At 46.3% G+C, this 20,883-nt stretch overlaps 1 protein-coding gene across 1 annotated transcript in view; it reads left to right on the top strand.

Moving 5' to 3' along the window:
- LOC120048547 (serine protease hepsin-like) overlaps positions 1-17,336 on the top strand; it is a 33,186-nt gene extending 15,850 nt beyond the window's left edge. The window contains exons 3-13 of the mRNA XM_038994621.1: positions 274-372; positions 836-877; positions 977-1,115; positions 1,746-1,865; positions 2,006-2,046; positions 3,315-3,480; positions 3,677-3,873; positions 12,757-12,852; positions 15,161-15,303; positions 15,586-15,750; positions 15,859-17,336. Of these exons, the coding sequence (XP_038850549.1) occupies positions 274-372; positions 836-877; positions 977-1,115; positions 1,746-1,865; positions 2,006-2,046; positions 3,315-3,480; positions 3,677-3,873; positions 12,757-12,852; positions 15,161-15,303; positions 15,586-15,750; positions 15,859-15,912 (1,262 nt within the window). The 3' untranslated portion in view covers positions 15,913-17,336. The remainder of the gene's footprint in view (positions 1-273; positions 373-835; positions 878-976; positions 1,116-1,745; positions 1,866-2,005; positions 2,047-3,314; positions 3,481-3,676; positions 3,874-12,756; positions 12,853-15,160; positions 15,304-15,585; positions 15,751-15,858) is intronic.
- Positions 17,337-20,883: the final 3,547 nt, after the last annotated feature.

The following is a 20,883-nucleotide window of genomic DNA, read 5'->3' as shown; positions in this document are numbered from 1 at the left end:
CAGATAGACCATCGAAAAAAGCCTGGCACAACGTGATGCACCCCACCTAGGGACGGAATGGGAGAGCGCGTTCAAGCCAATGACTCAGCCACCTTAATAGAGTCAGAGGTAGAGAATCCCAGTGAAGAGAGGGGAGCCCGCAAGGCAGAGACAGCAAGGGTGGTTTGTCATTCCAGTGCCTTGCCGTTCAACTTCACACTCCTGGGCCAGACTACCTTCAGTGTGACGTTGAACGTAATGGTATGTTTTTGTTGTGTGTATTGTCTTTTACAGGAGGCGCGGGGGTGACCTTCCTGACCCCATGTCGCGTGGCGGGCATGTGTCTGACCGTGGTGCTACTGGGGGGGATTGGAGCTACTGTCTGGGCTGTAGGTGAGAGACCTCTGCATCTGCTCTCACATAGTAGTGATGTGTACCTTTTGGCAATGAGCAGTGCTTTGTGGGCAATGTAGTTTTTGTTTTTTCATAGTACAGACAGAGACAAAAGAGGAAGCGAAACATCCCACTCCCTCATTTTTTTCTGTTTGAATGGAAGTCAATTAACTAAGTACACCAGAACCAGTTTCTATCACATTGGTGTCTATGGGAGAGCCACCCCCTTAAGTAGACAGGAACTGACCATTTTTTTCAATGGTAAACGGCCTGAGTGAACTATCTTAATTCATCCTCCCATCTTTGGTATAGATATTACCAACATTGTTTGATTGCAGTCAGTGGATTTGTTTGCAGGCTCTGTGAGGTTTGCTGTTTCATCAACAGTGTGTATGCACTTTACAGTTTTATATTACATGTTGTTGACTTTTGTTTGTTTGTTTGTTTGTTTTTCAAATCCTAGTAACGTTTTGTATCAGAGAAGAAGACACAGGATTATATGATGGTAAGTGAGAGGGAAACCACTCCACCAAAGCCAACCTCATATCGTATCTGAATCGATAGAATGGTTTGTTTGATCCAGTATTTCATCGCTCCAACCCAGTCCAGGTGAACTCCAATCCAAGCTCGGACCTACGTCTCCGGGTGTTTGACTCGGCCGAGCGACGGTGGAGACACCTCTGTTCCTCAGAGGCCAACCAGCTCCTGGCCAACATCAGCTGTGAGGAAATGGGCTTTGTCAGGTGAGGAGATTGATGGATTGTGATATGAAAGGCTTTAGATTAAATCCAAAAGTGGGAGTCACTATCTACAGCATCATAAAAGGAAAGGGAAAGGGGGATACCTAGTCAGTTGTACAACTGAATGCATTCAACTGAAATGTGTCTTCCGCATTTAACCCAACCCCTCTGAATCAGAGAGGTGCGGGGGGCTGATACCCCTATGCCATGCAAGAAGGCTGCACAGAAATTGCTCCACCCTTGCCTGGTTGCTAAAATTCTAATGGTTTGCCTAATTTCAGTTTATGGCCACAAAGCAAGCAATGTATAATTTAGAGAATCTAACAGCTGTGAAATATATTTTCAAAAACAAAAAAGATTGTATTTTCAGCTGGTGTACAAAGCTGAAAATAAAAAGAGGCGAAAACTAAACTTAAGGACATGAAGCATAAAAATAGTGCATATAGAATGGATCTACCGCTTCTCAGACTTCCTTTCAATGAGAGATCTTTACCTCACATTGCTATGTGAATTTGGTCGGGTCGCCCAAAAAGTTATACAACTTCATCTGGTTTAGGCCAGGGATCTTTCAACTGATCTGTCAGTGATAGAAGTCTCTGTAATAAAGAGATGCATGCCTTATGTCTCCTCCAGCATGGTGAATTACTCCGTGTCCAGTATCCCTGAAGGCAGTAACGACCGTGAGGAGTTTTTCTGTGTCAAAGAGAAGGAGCTGACCTATGGCAAGAAGATCAAAGAGTCTCTATATCCCTGGTAAGACATTCTTATAACACTCTTATATCTCATAGATGAAGGATGTGTTTATTAAAGCAGCAGCCGGCTGAAAAGTAGAGAAGAGCAGGAATGTTGTGTTCCAGCCTGCTGTGTCTGACTGTTGTTGTTTTGTTTTTCAGTGACTGTGAAACTCGCCAGGTCCTAAGTCTGCTTTGTCAAGGTAGCTTCTGCTGAGAGCTTTGGTTTGGTCCTGACACCGTGATAAACTTTTTACTCAAAGTGATGAAAAACAACCTGAGAGTTGTATAGGATGGCTTAACTCTCTCTCTCCTGCATCCCCCGTTACCTCTCTCTTTACTCCTCCCTATCTCTCTTTCTCCTCCTGTACCTCTCCCTCTCTTACCTCTCACTTTACTCCTCCCTATCTCTCTTTCTCCTCCTGTACCTCTCCCTCTCTTACCTCTCACTTTACTCCTCCCTATCTCTCTTTCTCCTCCTGTACCTCTCCCTCTCTTACCTCTCACTTTACTCCTCCCTATCTCTCTTTCTCCTCCTGTACCTCTCCCTCTCTTACCTCTCTCTTTACTCCTCCCTATCTCTCTTTCTCTCCTCCGTACCTCTCTCTCTCTTACCTCTCTCTTTACTCCTCCCTATCTCTCTTTCTCCTCCTGTACCTCTCCCTCTCTTACCTCTCTCTTTACTCCTCCCTATCTCTCTTTCTCCTCCTGTACCTCTCCCTCTCTTACCTCTCTCTTTACTCCTCCCTATCTCTCTTTCTCTCCTCCTGTACCTCTCTCTCTTTCCTCTCTCTTTACTCCTCCCTATCTCTCTTTCTCTCCTCCTGTACCTCTCCCTCTCTTACCTCTCTCTTTACTCCTCCCTATCTCTCTTTCTCCTCCTGTACCTCTCTCTCTCTTACCTCTCTCTTTACTCCTCCCTATCTCTCTTTCTCTCCTCCTGTACCTCTCTCTCTCTTACCTCTCTCTTTACTCCTCCCTATCTCTCTTTCTCTTCCTGTGCCTCTCTCTCTCTTACCTCTCTCTTTACTCCTCCCTATCTCTCTTTCTCTCCTCCTGTACCTCTCTCTCTCTTACCTCTCTCTTTACTCCTCTCTATCTCTCTTTCTCCTCCTGTACCTCTCTCTCTCTTACCTCTCTCTTTACTCCTCCCTATCTCTCTTTCTCTCCTCCTGTACCTCTCTCTCTCTTACCTCTCTCTTTACTCCTCCCTATCTCTCTTTCTCTCCTCCTGTACCTCTCTCTCTCTTACCTCTCTCTTTACTCCTCCCTATCTCTCTTTCTCTCCTCCTGTACCTCTCTCTCTCTTACCTCTCTCTTTACTCCTCCCTATCTCTCTTTCTCTCCTCCTGTACCTCTCTCTCTCTTACCTCTCTCTTTACTCCTCCCTCCCTATCTCTCTCTGTCTCCTCCTTCTCCATATCTCTTTCTCCTCCCTATCCCTCCCTCCCCTCTCTTTCTGTCTGTCTAGACTGTGGCAGGCGTAGTCTGACAGAGGACCGTATAGTGGGTGGTGTAGATGCTAGGCAGGGTAGCTGGCCGTGGCAGGTCAGTCTGCAGTATGACGGGGTGCACCAGTGTGGAGGCTCCATCATCTCAGACCGCTGGATCGTCAGCGCAGCCCACTGCTTCCCAGAGTAAGTCCTGAATCTTTCTCTCCATCTCCATCTCTCTCTCTCTCTCTCTCTCTCTCTCTCTCTCTCTCTCTCTCTCTCTCTCTCTCTCTCTCTCTCTCACACACACACACACACACACACTGTCTCTCTTGCTCTCTCTCTATCTCTCTCTCTCTCGCTTACACACACTTCTCATGGATTCTGTTTGCCCTCTCAGGAGGAACCGTCAGGTGTCTCGATGGAGGGTGTTACTGGGCTCCATCTACAACAAGCTCACCCATAAGAATGTTAGAGTTCTTGAGGTAAAGACTGTGGTGTACCACAGCAGCTACCTGCCCTTCGTAGACCCCAACATAGACGACAACAGCAGAGACATCGCTGTCCTGGCTCTGGCCCAGCCTCTGCACTTCACAGGTAAACACATCCGGGCCCATATTGTTATATTCTTATTATACTGTGATGATTTGTTGTTCTTTTTCAAGGCACATCAGACGAAGCCACATTGTGCTTAGAGGTAGAATAGGGAGAGAGAGAGGAAGGGAGAGAGGGAGAGAAAGAGCGAGTGAGAGAGAGAGAGAAGGGGAGTAGAGAGAAGTGATAAAGCGAGATAGAGATGAGGGACGAGTCACTATGGTAATTCCCTTCCTCAGTGTTCAGGTTTCCAGTCAGACTACCAAACAAAGGCCCTCTTTACTGCCTGCCTGCTGTCGCCTGGACAAAAGACAATGATATCAGAACCGGACAGAATAGTTTGCCCTCTGTTTTACTGTAATTTTTCCTGGAATCGCTGGACGTACATAGAAAAACATTACATTGTTATAATGTGAGAGAAAAAAGTCTCTAGGACAGCGTTTCCCAAACTTGATCCTCGGGACCCCAAGGGGTGCACGTTTTGGCTTTTGTCTTAACACTATACAGCTGATTCAAATTATGAAAGCTTGATGATTAGTTGAATATTTGAATCAGCTGTGTAGTGCTAGGGCATTAAACAAAACGTGCATCCCCGATTTTGGGAAACTGATCTAGGATGTAGTTGTTATGCAGTGAACTTCCTGTTGTTTATCAAGGACAGATGTATTGGGCCTTGTCTGACATCTAGTGGTTGGACTCAGATGTGCAGCTATTCTCATGATATAATAACTCACTGGTGGGGAAATTGAGAACATGCAACATTAGCCGACAAGATGAACATTGTCCACAGTGAATACAACACACAAGCCAGCAAGTAAACTATCAACATTTTTGTGCAAGTATACATTTAAGTACAATTCAATCTCATCTCTCTCTCCCTCCTCTTCACCTTATCATAACCGCCATCGATAAGAGACAATACTGTGCAGCTGTATTCATCGACCTGGCCAATGCTTTCGACTCTGTCAATCACCACATTATTATCGGCAGACTCAACAGCCTTGGTTTCTCAAATGACTGCCTCGCCTGGTTCACCAACTACTTCTCAGACGGAGTTCAGTGTGTCAAATCGGAGAGCCTGTTGTCCGGACCACTGGCAGTCTCTATGGGGGTGCCACAGGGTTCAATCCTCGGGCCGACTCTTTTCTCTGTATACATCAATGATGTCGTTCTTGCTGCTGGTGAGTCTCTAATCCACCTCTACGCAGACGACACCATTCTGTATATTTTTGGCCCTTCTTTGGACACTGTGTTAACAACCCTCCAGACGAGCTTCAATGCCATACAACTCTCTTTCCGTGGCCTCCAACTGATCTTAAATGCAAGTAAAACTAAATGCATGCTCTTCAACCGATCGCTGCCCACACCTGCCCGCCTGCCCAGCATCACTACTCTGGACGGTTCTGACTTAGAATATGTGGACAACTACAAATACCTAGGTGTCTGGTTAGACTGTAAACTCTCCTTCCAGACTCACATTAAGCATCTCAAATCCCAAATTAAATCTAGAATCAGCTTCCTAATTCGCAACAAAGCATCCTTCACTCATGCTGCCAAACATACCCTCGTAAAACTGACTATCCTACCGATCCTTGACTTCGGTTATGTCATTTACAAAATAGCCTCCAACACTTTACTCAGCTAATTGGATGCAGTCTATCACAGTGCCATCCGTTTCGTTACCAAAGCCCCATATACTACCCACCATTGCGACCTGTATGCTCTCGTTGGCTGGCCCTCGCTTCATATTCGTCGCCAAACCCACTGGCTCCAGGTCACTTATAAGCCTTTGCTCGGTAAAGCCCCGGTGTCACGCCCTGGCCTTAGTTATCTTTGTTTTCTTTATTATTTTAGTTAGGTCAGGGTGTGACATGGGGGATGTTTGTGTGTTTTTGTCTCGTTTAGGGTGTTTGTATTTTCTAGGGGGTGTTTGTAGAGTTCATGGGGTTGTGTTCATTGTAGGTGTTTATGTAAGTCTATGGTTGCCTAGATTGGTTCTCAATTAGAGACAGCTGTCTATCGTTGTCTCTGATTGGGAGCCATATTTAGGCAGCCATAGTCATTAGGTAGGTTGTGGGTGATTGTCTATGTGTAGTGTTTAGTGTCAGCACTATTTGTTTATATAGCTTCACGGTCGTTTGTTGTCTTGTTAGTTTGTAAAAGTGTTTGTTTTCGTCTTCATTAAAAAAAAGAAGATGTATAGTTATCACGCTGCGCCTTGGTCCTCCTCTCTTCTTCCACAATACGACGATCGTGACAGAATCACCCACCAACCAAGGACCATAGCAGCGTGGTAAGCGGCAGCAACAGCAGGAGCAGCGATGTCAGGAGAAATGGACTTGGGAAGAAATATTGGACGGTAAGGGACCTTGGGCACAACCGGGAGAATATCGCCGCCCTCGTGAAGAGCTGGAGGCAGCTAAAGCCGAGAGGCGGTGGTATGAGGAGGCAGCACGGAAGCGAGGCTGGAAGCCTGAGAGTCAGCCCCAAAAATTTCTTGGGGGGGGGGCTAAAAGGGAGTGTGGCGAAGTCAGGTAGGAGACCTGCGCCAACTCCTCGTGCTTACCGTGGAGAGCGAGAGTACGGGCAGACACCGTGTTATGCGGAAAAGCGCACGGTGTCTCCTGTACGTGTGCTTAGCCCGGTGCGGTACATTCCAGCTCCACGTATCGGCCGGGCTAGAGTGGGAATCGAGCCAGGTGCCATGAAGCCGGCTCAACGTATCTGGCCTCCAGTACGTCTCCTCGGGCCGGTGTACATGGCACCAGCCTTACGCATGGTGTTCCCGGTTCGCCAGCACAGCCCAGTGCGGGCTATTCCACCTCGCCGCACTGGCCTGGCTACGGGGAACATTAAACCAGGTAAGGTTGGGCAGGCTCGGTGGTTAAGAGCTCCTGTACGCCTTCACGGTCCGGTATATCCGGCGCCACCTCCTCGCCCCAGCCCAGTACCACCAGTGCCTACACCACGCACCAGGCTTCCAGTGCATCTCCAGAGCCCTGTTCCTCCTCCACGCACTCGCCCTGTGGTGCGTGTCTCCAGCCCGGTACCACCAGTTCCGGCACCACGCACCAAGCCTCCTGTGCGTCTCCAGAGCCCTGTGCGCCCTGTTGCTGCTCCCCGCACTAGCCTTAAGGTGCGTGTCCTTAGCCCGGTACCACCAGTTCCGGCACCACGCACCAGGCCTACTGTGCGCCTCAGCCGGCCAGAGTCTGCCGTCTGCCCAGCGCCGTCTGAGCTACCCGTCTGCCCAGCGCCGTCTGAGCTGCCTGCCTGCCCAGCGCCATCTGAGCTGCCTGCCTGCCCAGCGCCATCTGAGCTGCCCGTCTACCCAGCGCCATCTGAGCTACCTGCCTGCCCAGCGCCATCTGAGCTGCCTGCCTGCCCAGCGCCATCTGAGCTGCCTGCCTGCCCAGGGCCATCTGAGCTGCCTGCCTGCCCAGGGCCATCTGAGCTGCCTGCCTGCCCAGGGCCATCTGAGCTGCCTGCCTGCCCAGGGCCATCTGAGCTGCCTGCCTGCCCAGCGCCGTCAGAGCCGTCCGTCTGTCCCGAGCCGTCAGAGCCGTCCGTCTGTCCCGAGCCGTCAGAGCCGCCCGTCTGTCCCGAGCCGTCAGAGCCGCCCGTCTGTCCCGAGCCGTCAGAGCCGCCCGTCTGTCCCGAGCCGTCAGAGCCGCCCGTCTGTCCCGAGCCGTCAGAGCCGCCCGTCTGTCCCGAGCCGTCAGAGCCGCCCGTCTGTCCCGAGCCGTCAGAGCCGTCTGTCAGTCAGGAGCCGCTAGAGCCGTCCGTCAGTCAGGAGCTGCCAGAGCCACCCGCCAGACAGGAGCTGCCAGAGCCACCCGCCAGACAGGAGCTGCCAGAGCCGCCCGCCAGTCAGGAGCTGCCAGAGCCGCCCGCCAGTCAGGAGCTGCCAGAGCCGCCCGCCAGTCAGGAGCTGCCAGAGCCGCCCGCCAGTCAGGAGCCGCCCGCCAGTCAGGAGCCGCCCGCCAGTCAGGAGCCGCCCGCCAGTCAGGAGCCGCCCGCCAGTCATGAGCCGCCCGCCAGTCATGAGCCGCCCTCCAGTCATGAGCCGCCCTCCAGTCATGAGCCGCCCTCCAGTCATGAGCCGCCCTCCAGTCATGAGCCGCCCTTCAGTCCGGAGCTGCCCCTCAGTCCGGAGCTGCCCCTCAGTCCGGAGCTGCCACTCAGTTTGGAGCTGCCCCTCAGTCCGGAGCTGCCCCTCAGTCCGGAGCTGCCCCTCAGTCCGGAGTTGCCCCTCAGTCCGGAGCTACCACTCCGTCCAGAGGCGCACTCTACGATGGTCTTCAGTCCGGGACTCGCTGCAAGGGTCCTCGTTCCTGGGAGGCCACCTAAGCGGGTATTGACTATGGTGGAGTGGGGTCCACGTCCCGCACCCGAGCCACCGCCATAGGAAGGCCCACCCGGACCCTCCCCTTCTGTGTCAGGTTTTGTGGCCGGAGTCCGCACCTTTGGGGGGGGGGGGGGGGGGGGGTACTGTCACGCCCTGGCCTTAGTTATCTTTGTTTTCTTTATTATTTTAGTGAGGTCAGGGTGTGACATGGGGGATGTTTGTGTGTTTTTGTCTCGTCTAGGGTGTTTGTATTGTCAAGGGGGTGTTTGTAGAGTTCATGGGGTTGTGTTCATTGTAGGTGTTTATGTAAGTCTATGGTTGCCTAGATTGGTTCTCAATTAGAGACAGCTGTCTATCGTTGTCGCTGATTGGGAGCCATATTTAGGCAGCCATAGTCATTAGGTAGGTTGTGGGTGATTGTCTATGTGTAGTGTTTAGTGTCAGCACTATTTGTTTATATAGCTTCACGGTCGTTTGTTGTCTTGTTAGTTTGTAAAAGTGTTTGTTTTCGTCTTCATTAAAAAAAAGAAGATGTATAGTTATCACGCTGCGCCTTGGTCCTCCTCTCTTCTTCCACAATACGACAATCGTGACACCCGGCTTATCTCAGCTCACTAGTCACCATAGCAGCACCCACCCGTAGCACGCGCTCCAGCAGGTATATTTCACTGGTCACCCCCAAAGCCAATTCCTCTTTGGCCGCCTTTCCTTCCAGTTCTCTGCTGCCAATGACTGGAACGAACTGCAAAAATCACTGAAGCTGGAGACTCCTATCTCCCTCACTAGCTTTAAGCACCAGCTGTCAGAGCAGCTCATAGATCACTGCACCTGTACATAGCCCATCTGTAATTAGCCCATCCAACTACCTCATCCCCATACTGTTATCTATTTTATTTATTTTTGCTCCTTTAGACCCCAGTATCTCTATTTGTACACTCATCTTCTGCACATCTATCACTCCAGTGTATATAAAATGTCAGCAGTTTTACGGGTGCCCAACCAATTGTGCTATTATGTGGGGGGAGTTTTGCGTTATTTGTAACTTATTTTGTACATAATGTTTCTGCAACCGTATCTTACGGCAAAAAAAGAGCTTCTGGATATCAGGACAGCGATCACTACCTCGTATTAGACAAAGATTTTTTGCTACAACAAGCAGGACACACAGAACATTCTCCAAACACCCGACAGGGCCAACATTCCCGTTATTTGGAAGAGGAAGCGATGCAAGTGCAGAGGACAAAGAGCCGGATGCCTCGTGAGGACCCAGAGAAGGCGAGTGGGAAAGCTGCCATTACCGTCAATACTACTCGCCAAAATGCAATCATTGGACAATAAATTAGATGAGGTACGATCACGAATATCCTACGAACGGGACATCAAAAACTGTAATATCCTATGTTTCACGGAATCGTGGCTGAATGACGACATGGATATTCAGCTAGCGGGATATACGCTGCACCGGCAAGATAGAACAGCACACTACGGTAGACGAGGGGGGGGGGGGGGGGTCTGTGCATATTTGTTAACAACAGCTGGTGCACGAAATCTAAGGAAGTCTCTAGATTTTGCTCGCCTGAAGTAGAGTATATTGTGAAAATTTGCAGGCCACACTACTTGCCTAGAGAGTTTTCAGCTATACTTTTCGTGGCTGTTTATTTACCACCACAGACAGATGCTGGCACTAAGATCGCGCTCAGTCAGCTGTATAAGCAAATAAGCAAACAACTCACCCAGAGGCGGCGCTCCTAGTGGCCGGAGACTTTAATGCAGGGAAACTTAAATCAGTTCCACCATATTTCTATCAACATGTTAAATATGCAACCAGGGGGAAAAGAATTCTAGATCACCTGTACTCCACACACAGAGATGCGTACAAAGCTCTCCCTCGCCCTCCATTTGGTAAATCCGACCACACCTCTATCCTCCTGATTCCTGCTTACAAGCAAAAATTAAAGCAGGAAGCACCAGTGACTCGGTCTACAAAAAAGTGGTCAGATGAAGCAGATGCTAAACTACAGGACTGTTTTGCTATCACAGACTGGAACATGTTCCGGGATTCTTCCGATGGCATTGAGGAGTACACCACATCAGTCACTGGCTTTATCAATAAGTGCATCGAGGATGCCGTCTCCAAAGTGACTGTACATACATACCCCAACCAAAAGACATGGATTACAGGCAACATTCGCACTGAGCTAAAGGGTAGAGCTGCCGCTTTCAAGGTACGGGACTCTAACCCGGAAGCTTACAAGAAATCCTGTTATGCCCTGCGACGAACCATCAAACAGGCAAAGCATCAATAGAGGGCTAAGATTGAATCATACTACACCGGCTCCGACACTCGTCTTATGTGGCAGGGCTTGCAAACTATTAAAGACTACAAAGGGAAGCACAGCTGCAAGCTCCCCAGTGACACGAGCTTACCAGACGAGCTAAATCACTTCTGTGCTCGCTTCGAGGCAAGCAACACTGAGGCATGCATGAGAGCATCAGCTGTTCCGGACGACTGTGCGATCACACTCTCCGTAGCCAACGTGAGTAAGACCTTTAAACAGGTCAACATACACAAGGCTGCGGAGCCAGATGGATTACCAGGCAGTGTGCTCCGGGCATGTGCTGACCAATTGGCAGGTGTCTTCACTGACATTTTCAACATGTCCCTGATTGAGTCTGTAATACCAACATGTTTCAAGCAGACCACCATAGTCCCTGTGCCCAAGAACACAAAGGCAACCTGCCTAAATTACTACAGACACATAGCACTCACGTCCATAGCCATGAAGTGCTTTGAAAGGTTGGTAATGGCTCACATCAACACCATTTTCCCAGAAACCCTAGACACACTCCAATTTGCATACCGCCCAAACAGATCCACAGATGATGCCATCTCTATTGCACTCCACATGACTAAGCTAAGGATCCTGGGACTAAACACCTCCCTCTGCAACTGGATCCTGGACTTACTGACGGGCTGCCCCCAGGTGGTGAGGGTAGGTAGCGAAACATCGGCCACGCTGATCCTCAACACTGGAGCTCCACAGGGGTGCGTGCTCAGTCCCCTCCTGTACTTCCTGTTCACCCACGACTGCATGGCCAGGCACGACTCCAACACCATCATTAAGTTTGCAGACGACACAACAGTGGTAGGCCTGATCACAGACAACGACAAGACAGCCTATAGGGAGGAGTTCAGAGACCTGGCCGTGTGGTGCCAGAATAACAACCTATCCCTCAACATAACCAAGACTAAGGAGATGGTTATGGACTACAGGAAAAGGAGGCCTGAGCACGCCCCCATTCTCATCGACGGGGCTGTAATGGAGCAGGTTAAGAGCTTCAAGTTCCTCGGTGTCCACATCAACAACAAACTAGAATGGTAGAAACACACCAAGACAGTCGTGAAGAGGGCACGACAAAGCCTATTCCCCCTCAGGGGAATGGCATGGGTCCTAAGATTTGGCATGGGTCCTAAGATCTTCAAAAGGTTTTACAGCTGCAACATCGGGAGCATCCTGACTGGTTGCATCACTGCCTGGTACGGCAATTGCTCGGCCTCTGACCGCAAGGCACTACAGTGGGTAGTGCGTACGGCCCAGTACATCACTGGGGCTAAGCTGCCTGCCATCCAGGACCTCTACACCAGGCGGTGTCAGAGGAAGGCCCTAAAAATTGTCAAAGACCCCAGCCACCCCAGTCATAGACTGTTCTCTCTACTACCGCATGGCAAGCGGTACCGGAGTGCCAAGTCTAGGACAAAACAGTTTTTACCCCCAAGCAATAAGACTCCTGAACAGGTAACCAAATGGCTACCCGGACTATTTGCATTGTGTGCCCCCCCAACCCCCCCCAAACCCTCTTTTTACGCAGCTGCTACTCTCTGTTTATCATATATGCATAGTCACTTTAACTATACATTCATGTACATACTACCTCAATTGGGCCGACCAACCAGTGCTCCCGCCTATTGGCTAACCGGGCTATCTGCATTGTGTCCCGCCACCCACCACCCACCACCCGCCAACCCCTCTTTTACGCTACTGCTAATCTCTGTTCATCATATATGCATAGTCACTTTATCCATATCTACATGTACATACTACCTCAATCAGCCTGACTAACCGGTGTCTGTATGTAGCCTCGCTACTTTTATAGCCTCGCTATTGTATATCGCCTTTCTTTTTACTATTGTTTTATTTCTTTACTTACCTATTGTTCACCTAATACCTTTATTGCACTATTGGTTAGAGCCTGTAAGTAAGCATTTCACTGTAAGGTCTACACCTGTTGTATTCCGCGCACGTGACAAATAAACTTTGATTTGATTTGAGTGTTTAATTGCTATATTGCAATTATTTCGCTACTATGGCTATTTATTACCAATTGACCGTATGTTTGTTTATTCCATGTGTTGTTGTTTGTGCTGCACTGCTTTATCTTGGCCAGGTCGCAGTTGTAAATGAGAACTTGTTTTCAACTAGCCTACCTGGTTAAATAAAGGTGAAAAAATATATATATAAACCTTCTGTTTTCTGCAGACTACATTCAGCCGGTGTGCTTACCCCACTACGGCCAGCGCCTGATTGACGGCCAGATGGGGACAGTGACAGGCTGGGGAAATGTAGGTTACTATGGTGAGTGACTGTGTAGGCTTCTACATCCTTAAACTTACATCTGGTCCCAGAGCCAGATACTGTAGGAGTTGGGTTTAAAACATAATCTGGTCCCATAGACAGATATTGTAGGAGCTGGATTTAAAACATAATCTGGTCCCAGAGACCGATACTGTAGGAGTTGGGTTTAAAACATAATCTGGTCCCATAGACAGATATTGTAGGAGCTGGGTTTAAAACATAATCTGGTCCCAGAGACCGATACTGTAGGAGTTGGGTTTAAAACATAATCTGGTCCCATAGACAGATATTGTAGGAGCTGGATTTAAAACATAATCTGGTCCCAGAGACCGATACTGTAGGAGTTGGGTTTAAACCATAATCTGGTCCCATAGACAGATACTGTAGGAGCTGGATTTAAAACATAATCTGGTCCCCGAGACTAATACTTTAGGAGCTGGGTTTAAATCATAATCTGGTCCCAGAGACAGATACTGTAGGAGCTAGCGTTAAAACATAATCTGGTCCCCGAGACTAATACTGTAGGAGCTGGATTTAAAACATAATCTGGCCCCCGAGACTAATACTGTAGGAGCTGGGTTTAAAACATAATCTGGTTTCAGAGGCAGATACTGTAGGAGCTGGATTTAAAACATAATCTGGTCCCCGAGACTAATACTGTAGGAGCTGGGTTTAAAACATAATCTGGTCTCAGAGACAGATACTGTAGGAGTTGGGTTTAAAACATAATCTGGTCCCATAGACAGATACTGTAGGAGTTGGGTTTAAAACATAATCTGGTCCCAGAGACCGATACTGTAGAAACTGACCTTAAAACATAATCTGGTCCCAGAGACAGATACTGTAGGAGTTGGGTTTAAAACATAATCTGGTCCCAGAGACAGACACTGTAGAAGCTGGCCTTAAAACATAATCTGGTCCCAGAGACAGATACTGTAGGAGTTGGGTTTAAAACATAATCTGTTCCCATAGACAGATACTGTAGGAGTTGGGTTTAAAACATAATCTGGTCCCATAGACAGATACTGTAGAAGCTGGCCTTAAAACATAATCTGGTCCCAGAGACAGATACTGTAGGAGTTGGGTTTAAAACATAATCTGGTCCCATAGACAGATACTGTAGGAGTTGGGTTTAAAACATAATCTGGTCCCAGAGACCGATACTGTAGGAGCTGACCTTTAAACATCATCTGGTCTCATAGACAGATACTGTAGGAGCTGGGTTTAAAACATAATCTGGTCCCAGAGACAGATACTGTAGGAGTTGGGTTTAAAACATAATCTGGTCCCAGAGACAGATACTGTAGGAGTTGGGTTTAAAACATAATCTGGTCCCATAGACAGATACTGTAGAAGCTGGATTTAAAACATAATCTGGTCCCAGAGACAGATACTGTAGGAGTTGGGTTTAAAACATAATCTGGTCCCATAGACAGATACTGTAGAAGCTGGCCTTAAAACATAATCTGGTCCCAGAGACAGATACTGTAGGAGCTGGGTTTAAAACATAATCTGTTCCCAGAGACAGATACTGTAGGAGTTGGGTTTAAAACATAATCTGGTCCCAGAGACAGATACTGTAGGAGTTGGGTTTAAAACATAATCTGGTCCCAGAGACAGATACTGTAGGAGCTGGCCTTAAAACATAATCTGGTCCCATAGACAGATACTGTAGGAGCTGGCCTTAAAACATAATCTGGTCCCATAGACAGATACTGTAGGAGTTGGGTTTAAAACATAATCTGGTCCCAGAGACAGATACTGTAGAAGCTGGCCTTAAAACATAATCTGGTCCCAGAGACAGATACTGTAGGAGTTGGGTTTAAAACATAATCTGTTCCCATAGACAGATACTGTAGGAGTTGGGTTTAAAACATAATCTGGTCCCAGAGACAGATACTGTGGGAGCTGGGTTTAAACCATTATCTGGAACCATGGAGAGACAGAGTAGGTGTATCATTGTTATCATTGGACAAGACAGCCTCACCCTATTTCTTTCTTCCTCTCCCTCCTCTCTCTCTCTCTGTATGACCTTTGAGTATGTAAACAGGGACAGTGTCATAGTGTGCAGATGTGCCAAGCACTATTGACCAGGAATCAACAATCTTTTGGTCAGATATGGTTGTCGGATCACGCCATCATTAATGTGAATAGAGGGATTAATAGCTTCTCTCTATCTCTCTCGCTTTCTCTCTCTCTCTCTCTCTCTCTCTCTCTCTCTCTCTCTCTCTCTCTCTCGCTTTCTCTCTCTTTCTATCCCTCTCTCTCTCGTTCTCTCTCTATATCTCTCACTCTCTTTCTCTCTTAGGTACTCTTGCTGACGTTCTTCAGGAGGCTAACGTGCCGATCATCAACGACGCTGTCTGTAATGCCCCTGATTACTATGACAACCAGATCACCACCAGCATGTTCTGTGCTGGCTTTGAGAAGGGTGGTACCGATGCCTGTCAGGTAACCAGCTATAGTGACATCTAATTTCCCTGCCCTGACAGTCAATTAATAAACTTGAACAAAAAATGTCACCTTCCATCCATATTCTGTCTTCCACTTACAAACATGTTAATTATTTACGTCATCTATTGACATCTGAATGTGCCGGATATGAGCAAGGTTGCTCTCTATCCAGATTCTAGCTTTTACATGAGAAAATGTTCATATTTATATAATCCATTCACCCAAGTGATACTGATTTTATAATGTACTGTATGTGAGTGGTTGACTTTTTTATTTCAGGGAGACAGCGGGGGCCCGTTTGTGGCTGAGGACTCCCTGTCCAAGGCCAGCCGCTACCGCCTGCTGGGGGTGGTGAGCTGGGGAACAGGCTGTGCCATGGCCAAGAAGCCTGGCGTCTACACCAGAGTGTCCCGCTTCCTACCCTGGATCTCCTCAGCCATGAGGGTGAGTACAGTACACAGACATATACACATGTACGCATGCACACACACACATGTACACTGATGCACACAGGTGGAAGTATAATCTTCTTTTCCTGTCTTATCTTCACAGACGTATCACAATTCACCAGGAGTGCACAAAATGGCGCGTACATGGGAGCACTGACCATACTTTTAAGGGATCAGAAATGACCAAAATATTATCCATTCAGACTTACTGCACTTCACCTGTTCAAAACCCCCATCCTATTAGGGGAACCTTGTGCAAAAATCGGATGTATAGGTAAATTCAGCTAGATTACCTGAGGAAACCCTTTGAAGTGGTAGCTTGACCAAATAATAATCAATAGGTGTATGGTCTTGTGAAATGAGAAAGCGTCAAATGAAAATACTTATGGGACATGCATGACAAAGTCATAGAAAATCACCACTCTGCCAGCCAATGTGCAGATTGTACTGTCGTATGGGGATTATTTGTATGTCATTAAAGGGTTAATTTTTGTATTCAGGGTTTCCTTAGAGTTTGACTCTTTTCAGGTGCAACCAACTTATGACACACAACAAGCCTGTGTATCAAAATGTATTGCTCAAACAGATGTTAAAAAACATTCTGGATGGTTTTGCCATGAAGTTTCTCCTTTATATTATTCCCTTGAACAAATAATGCCAAAGTTACTGAAGAGATTTTAACATAGACAACATGTAGCTGAAATTCCCTAAGACATAAAACGTTTGTAACAAATAAAAACATTAGTGTCAGATATTCAGCTCTTGAATTGTCTCTCTATCCTTTGTTTGTATCACAGATTGCAGTTCAGAGTGACTGTTACCTTCTATAATGATACATGATGTTTCTTAGTTTTGTTTTTGGTGGGGACATGAATTTAGGGACAAGTGAACAGGTGAAATGTAAACGATATTTCTATAGCCTGTGTAGATTAGAAATTGAGCTGTAGAACGTATGAGATATGCATAGTTAAATCAGTGTTGTATTTGTTTGGCTTTATTGTAAATATTAGTAACAGATTTTTTTGAAAATGGATGTTTATTTGAAAGTGATCCATGGATTTCAATCTCAAATGTGCAATAACAACCAGAATGAAGTTTTTATTAGCCATTTCAGCTTCACAAGTTACTAAGGAATTACGGTTAACAACACCATGTCATATAACATATTCATCACAAGATGATGCACTACACTACAGAGATCATACTCAGTTGTGTGTTGTCAGTTACCTGCTGAGAACCACAACTACCTTATTGGTAGAGAATTAGCTACACAGCAACACGAGAAAAACTCTGTATTGTCTGTTGATCCTCATGACTCAATTTGCTGTAGTTTATTGTGATGTAGTTTATCAAGCATATTTGACGGTCTTTATGCTTTCATTTCCTCATTTTATATTGTTTGAAGTCTAGTCTCTATGCAGATGACTTCAACAGATGTGAATGTGTATATATTTTCTGTGAAGAAATGATGAAATTCTTAGTAAGAATGTTATTGTTACTGATTTAAACTCTGTTCCTTCTGTAAATGTAAATTGTTCTATTGAATATTGTCTTGAAATAAAGATTTAATTTAACAAACTGGATGATGTATGTCAAATGTCATCTACAGATGTATGATCTTAATTTGAGCCAGTTTGCTACAGAAGGAAAATAATCCTGAAGCAACAGGAAATGTGAATTATTATGTGGATTATAATTAATGGATATTTTTGTAGTAGTAGATACATTTTCTGTAAGGGAAAATCAAGTCTGAAATTTCAAAGTGGAAAATTACAAACTCCAGAAGCCTTTTTAAAGTTGTACTTTTCCTTCAACAGGGTGATCAAATTAAGATCCTACATCTGTACCAGTATTATATTTTGCATCTAAAGCCACAGTAAAAAGCCTGTCATTTCCGCAACACATAGCACTTTGTATCTGGACACAGTTGTGGAACTGGTTTTATGGAATCTAAACATTCCTGGTTTACAGGAACTGAACTACTCAGACATCTGGAAGGTGATACTATAAACGGCTCACTATATGATCAGTTCTACAGTCAATGTGATCTAACGTAATCATTAAATCATTGGATAACTCTGCATGGCTGCCCTGCATGACCCCTGCCAGGCAACCCCATTAGCCTGTGTATTTTCCCAGACCCAAATGTGCTATAGACTTATGTCCACTGGCCATGCAAATACATCTGTTGATAGTAAACCTAAAGGGTACCTAAAGTACATAACAGCTTTTCAACCTAAAGGCTTTAGCATTACTTGAATGTGAACTTTATAGTGTGTGGTATAGTGAGACACAGTCTCCTTTTCCCTTGGAAAAAAAGAGGACAATATTGGGTGTCTGCTTTGGAAGTGAAATGTCTTTACTCAAATCATAGGTGTGCTCTGAGAAGAAATGAAAGAGAGAAAGAGAGAGAGAGAGAAAGGAAAGGAAAGAACCTCATCGCTTTCTATGCTAAATGCGGCCCAGCCCTGCTCAACCTGTTCTCTTTATTTTCATTCCCCGGAATCTTTCTTGCAAATCAGTCCAGGGAGTTCCTTCATTTGTTTTTCACCATAGATAAAGTTGTTTGTTCATTTGTTTAGGTCATAGCTCAAGGAGAGTTGTCTGTCCTCCCCCTTGTCTGCGTCTTCAGGCTGGAATCATTGGTAGCAGCTAGAGTCTCAGGACATGAATGTCCACTGAAGCAGATGTCTTGGAGGGGTTGGTAGAAAGTTATTTTGTTGATGAAGAGAAGAATAATGTCTGTATGTGGGATGACGGGACCAGGGCTTGGTCTGTCTGTGTTCCTGTTGGCTCTGCTTCATCTTCAATGCTCAGGTAGGACTGACTTGGTTGACCGTTGGTTCTGTCTTGTCAATCATACATGTAAAGGTAGCTACTGTAAAGCTACCATATTGTGTTTATTTTAGCCAAGATTGGTTGGGCTCAAGAGCAGCCATCCAGACCTAGAATGTAGACAGAGAGCAATATTTGCAGTGGTGCCTTGGTTTCACTGATGTCCCTTAAATCAGGAAAATACAATCTCAGACCAATTCACATTGGAATAGTCAAACAGTCAAACAACCCTTTCCATGAGAACTAGTGCACTTTGCCTCCTAGGCAAATGAGGATTAGGCTGTGTCACAAGCTATGACTGATTATGTTGCATTTCTCTCCTTGCTACCCGTTCTCCCCTCCCATTTCTCTCATTCACTGTACCCATCTCTTCCTAATACCCCCTCATCATCCATCCTCCAGCCCAGAACAACTACACTACGCTCCCAAAAAACGTATCAGTGGCTGTTGGCAAGCCTGCTACCTTCCAGTGTGGTGTGTCCCCTCCTCCTAGACAACTCAACTTCACTCTCTTTGGTAGCCATAGAAACATAACCCTCATCTGCCCGGGAGACCACACGGAGTATCTGGCTGCCCAGGTGAGTGGCACAGCCTTAGCTTATATTATACCAACCATCCAGGTTACAGGTATTTGCTCTGTACAGGCATGGATGACGCAGGTGACCTAATTAGCATGACCATTGGTACAGCTGAAATCACTGAGAAATCCCTACAGAAGCTCAATTCAGCAGGCCTGTTGGAGTGCAGAACAATTACTTTCATTGCCTCTTTAGCGCTTGCCAGTTGGAGTCTTAATGCATCACCAGATGAGATTAGATATAATCTCTCCCCCCTCCTCTCTCTCTCTCTCTCTCTCTCTCTCTCTCTCTCTCTCTCTCTCTCTCTCTCTCTCTCTCTCTCCTCTCAGTCAATAAAAGGGTACTGTGATAACACAGGTAAAGAGCTCTTTGCAATATGGCTTATCAGCGGGACGTCCCGCTCTGACAACAACACACGTGTGGTATGTGAGAGCTCAGGACGACCACTCGTGGATGGATACCTCTGGGTGTACGGTAAATACATCTCTCTAATATACCTTCCCTGAGCGTATGGTATTTGACGTTGTCATCATTAGCTAACCCTAATCTCTTTGTCTGTCTGTCTTTCCTGTCTATCCTGTCTGTCTCTCTATCCTGTTTGTCTGTCTGTCCTCTTTGGATACATTTTCAGAGGACGGCAGTTACTTTGCCATCCTCATTGGCTGTGTCATTGGTGGTTTCTTTGGTATCCTCATCGTCTTTGGTCTGTCGTACACTGTGCTTAGGAGATCTGAGAGGTTCCAGCTCTGTTTCAGTAAGTACCTCTCTCCTTCAGCCCTAACAGAGGATGGACCAGAGAATGATGCCCCGCGACGTTCATATGGTTCTCTTCTCATTTCTGTGTTTGTGTCAACAGGGGGAAAAGATTGTGAGGATGACGTCACCACAATGGTGACAAAGGATTAAACACACACCTTTCAAAACTGTTGGATTTACTTATTCAACTTCTTAAAGGTGGCACTTTGTGGGGGTGTTTTGCATATGCAGAATTTTGATTGTAATTTCTATTTTGTTTTACTGTTCTATTATTTGCTTATCTAGCAGTATGCAGTATCTGATACTGGCATCAGTTTCCTGTGTTTTTTATCTTATTAAATGTAGCTAAACATAGGAAGTTAAATTAAATGTTGCATTTTGAAAACTTCTTACCAAAGTCCCATATATCATATTCTCTCCCATAAGCTTTTAGATTTGTTTGCCTTGGTTTGTTCAGTCGCAGTTCTACTATTTGTCCAACAGAGAGCAGCCATGACAGTACAGAAACTGAAGTTCAATGATGCTGGGATACTACTAAAGCATTTGATCATGTACTATAATTGTGCGTCTCTGACTTTTCCTCTACTCCGGAATACTGAAGTTTATGTTCCTTTTTTATACTGCGTTTTATAGCTCCATTAATTGTTTTACAGTTATGCTGGCAGCCAGCTAACACCTGTTTTCACTGCATAAACAATAGAGAGCAGGACGTCTGAGTAACTGTCTAAAGTGTTCCCGTGGAGGATCAGTAGAGGTGATGCGATGTTGACTCAGCTGGCCTGCTATGCTCTGGTATGACTCTGACACGGACACAACTCACATCACTTCAAATCCCACAATATGCTAATTTGTTGAGAATTACATACATTCTTTGAGATGTATTTATATTTTTTATGCATGCTCCCCATCTTCAGAGTGGCTTGTCAGAGGGTATGGTCAAATGCTCAAAGACCCTTAGA

The sequence above is a fragment of the Salvelinus namaycush genome, chromosome 5 (assembly GCF_016432855.1).
Source record: "Salvelinus namaycush isolate Seneca chromosome 5, SaNama_1.0, whole genome shotgun sequence".
Classification (NCBI taxonomy): domain Eukaryota; kingdom Metazoa; phylum Chordata; class Actinopteri; order Salmoniformes; family Salmonidae; genus Salvelinus; species Salvelinus namaycush.
The sequence above is the reverse complement of the archived record's forward strand: the minus strand, read 5'-3'. Positions and strand labels throughout refer to the sequence as shown.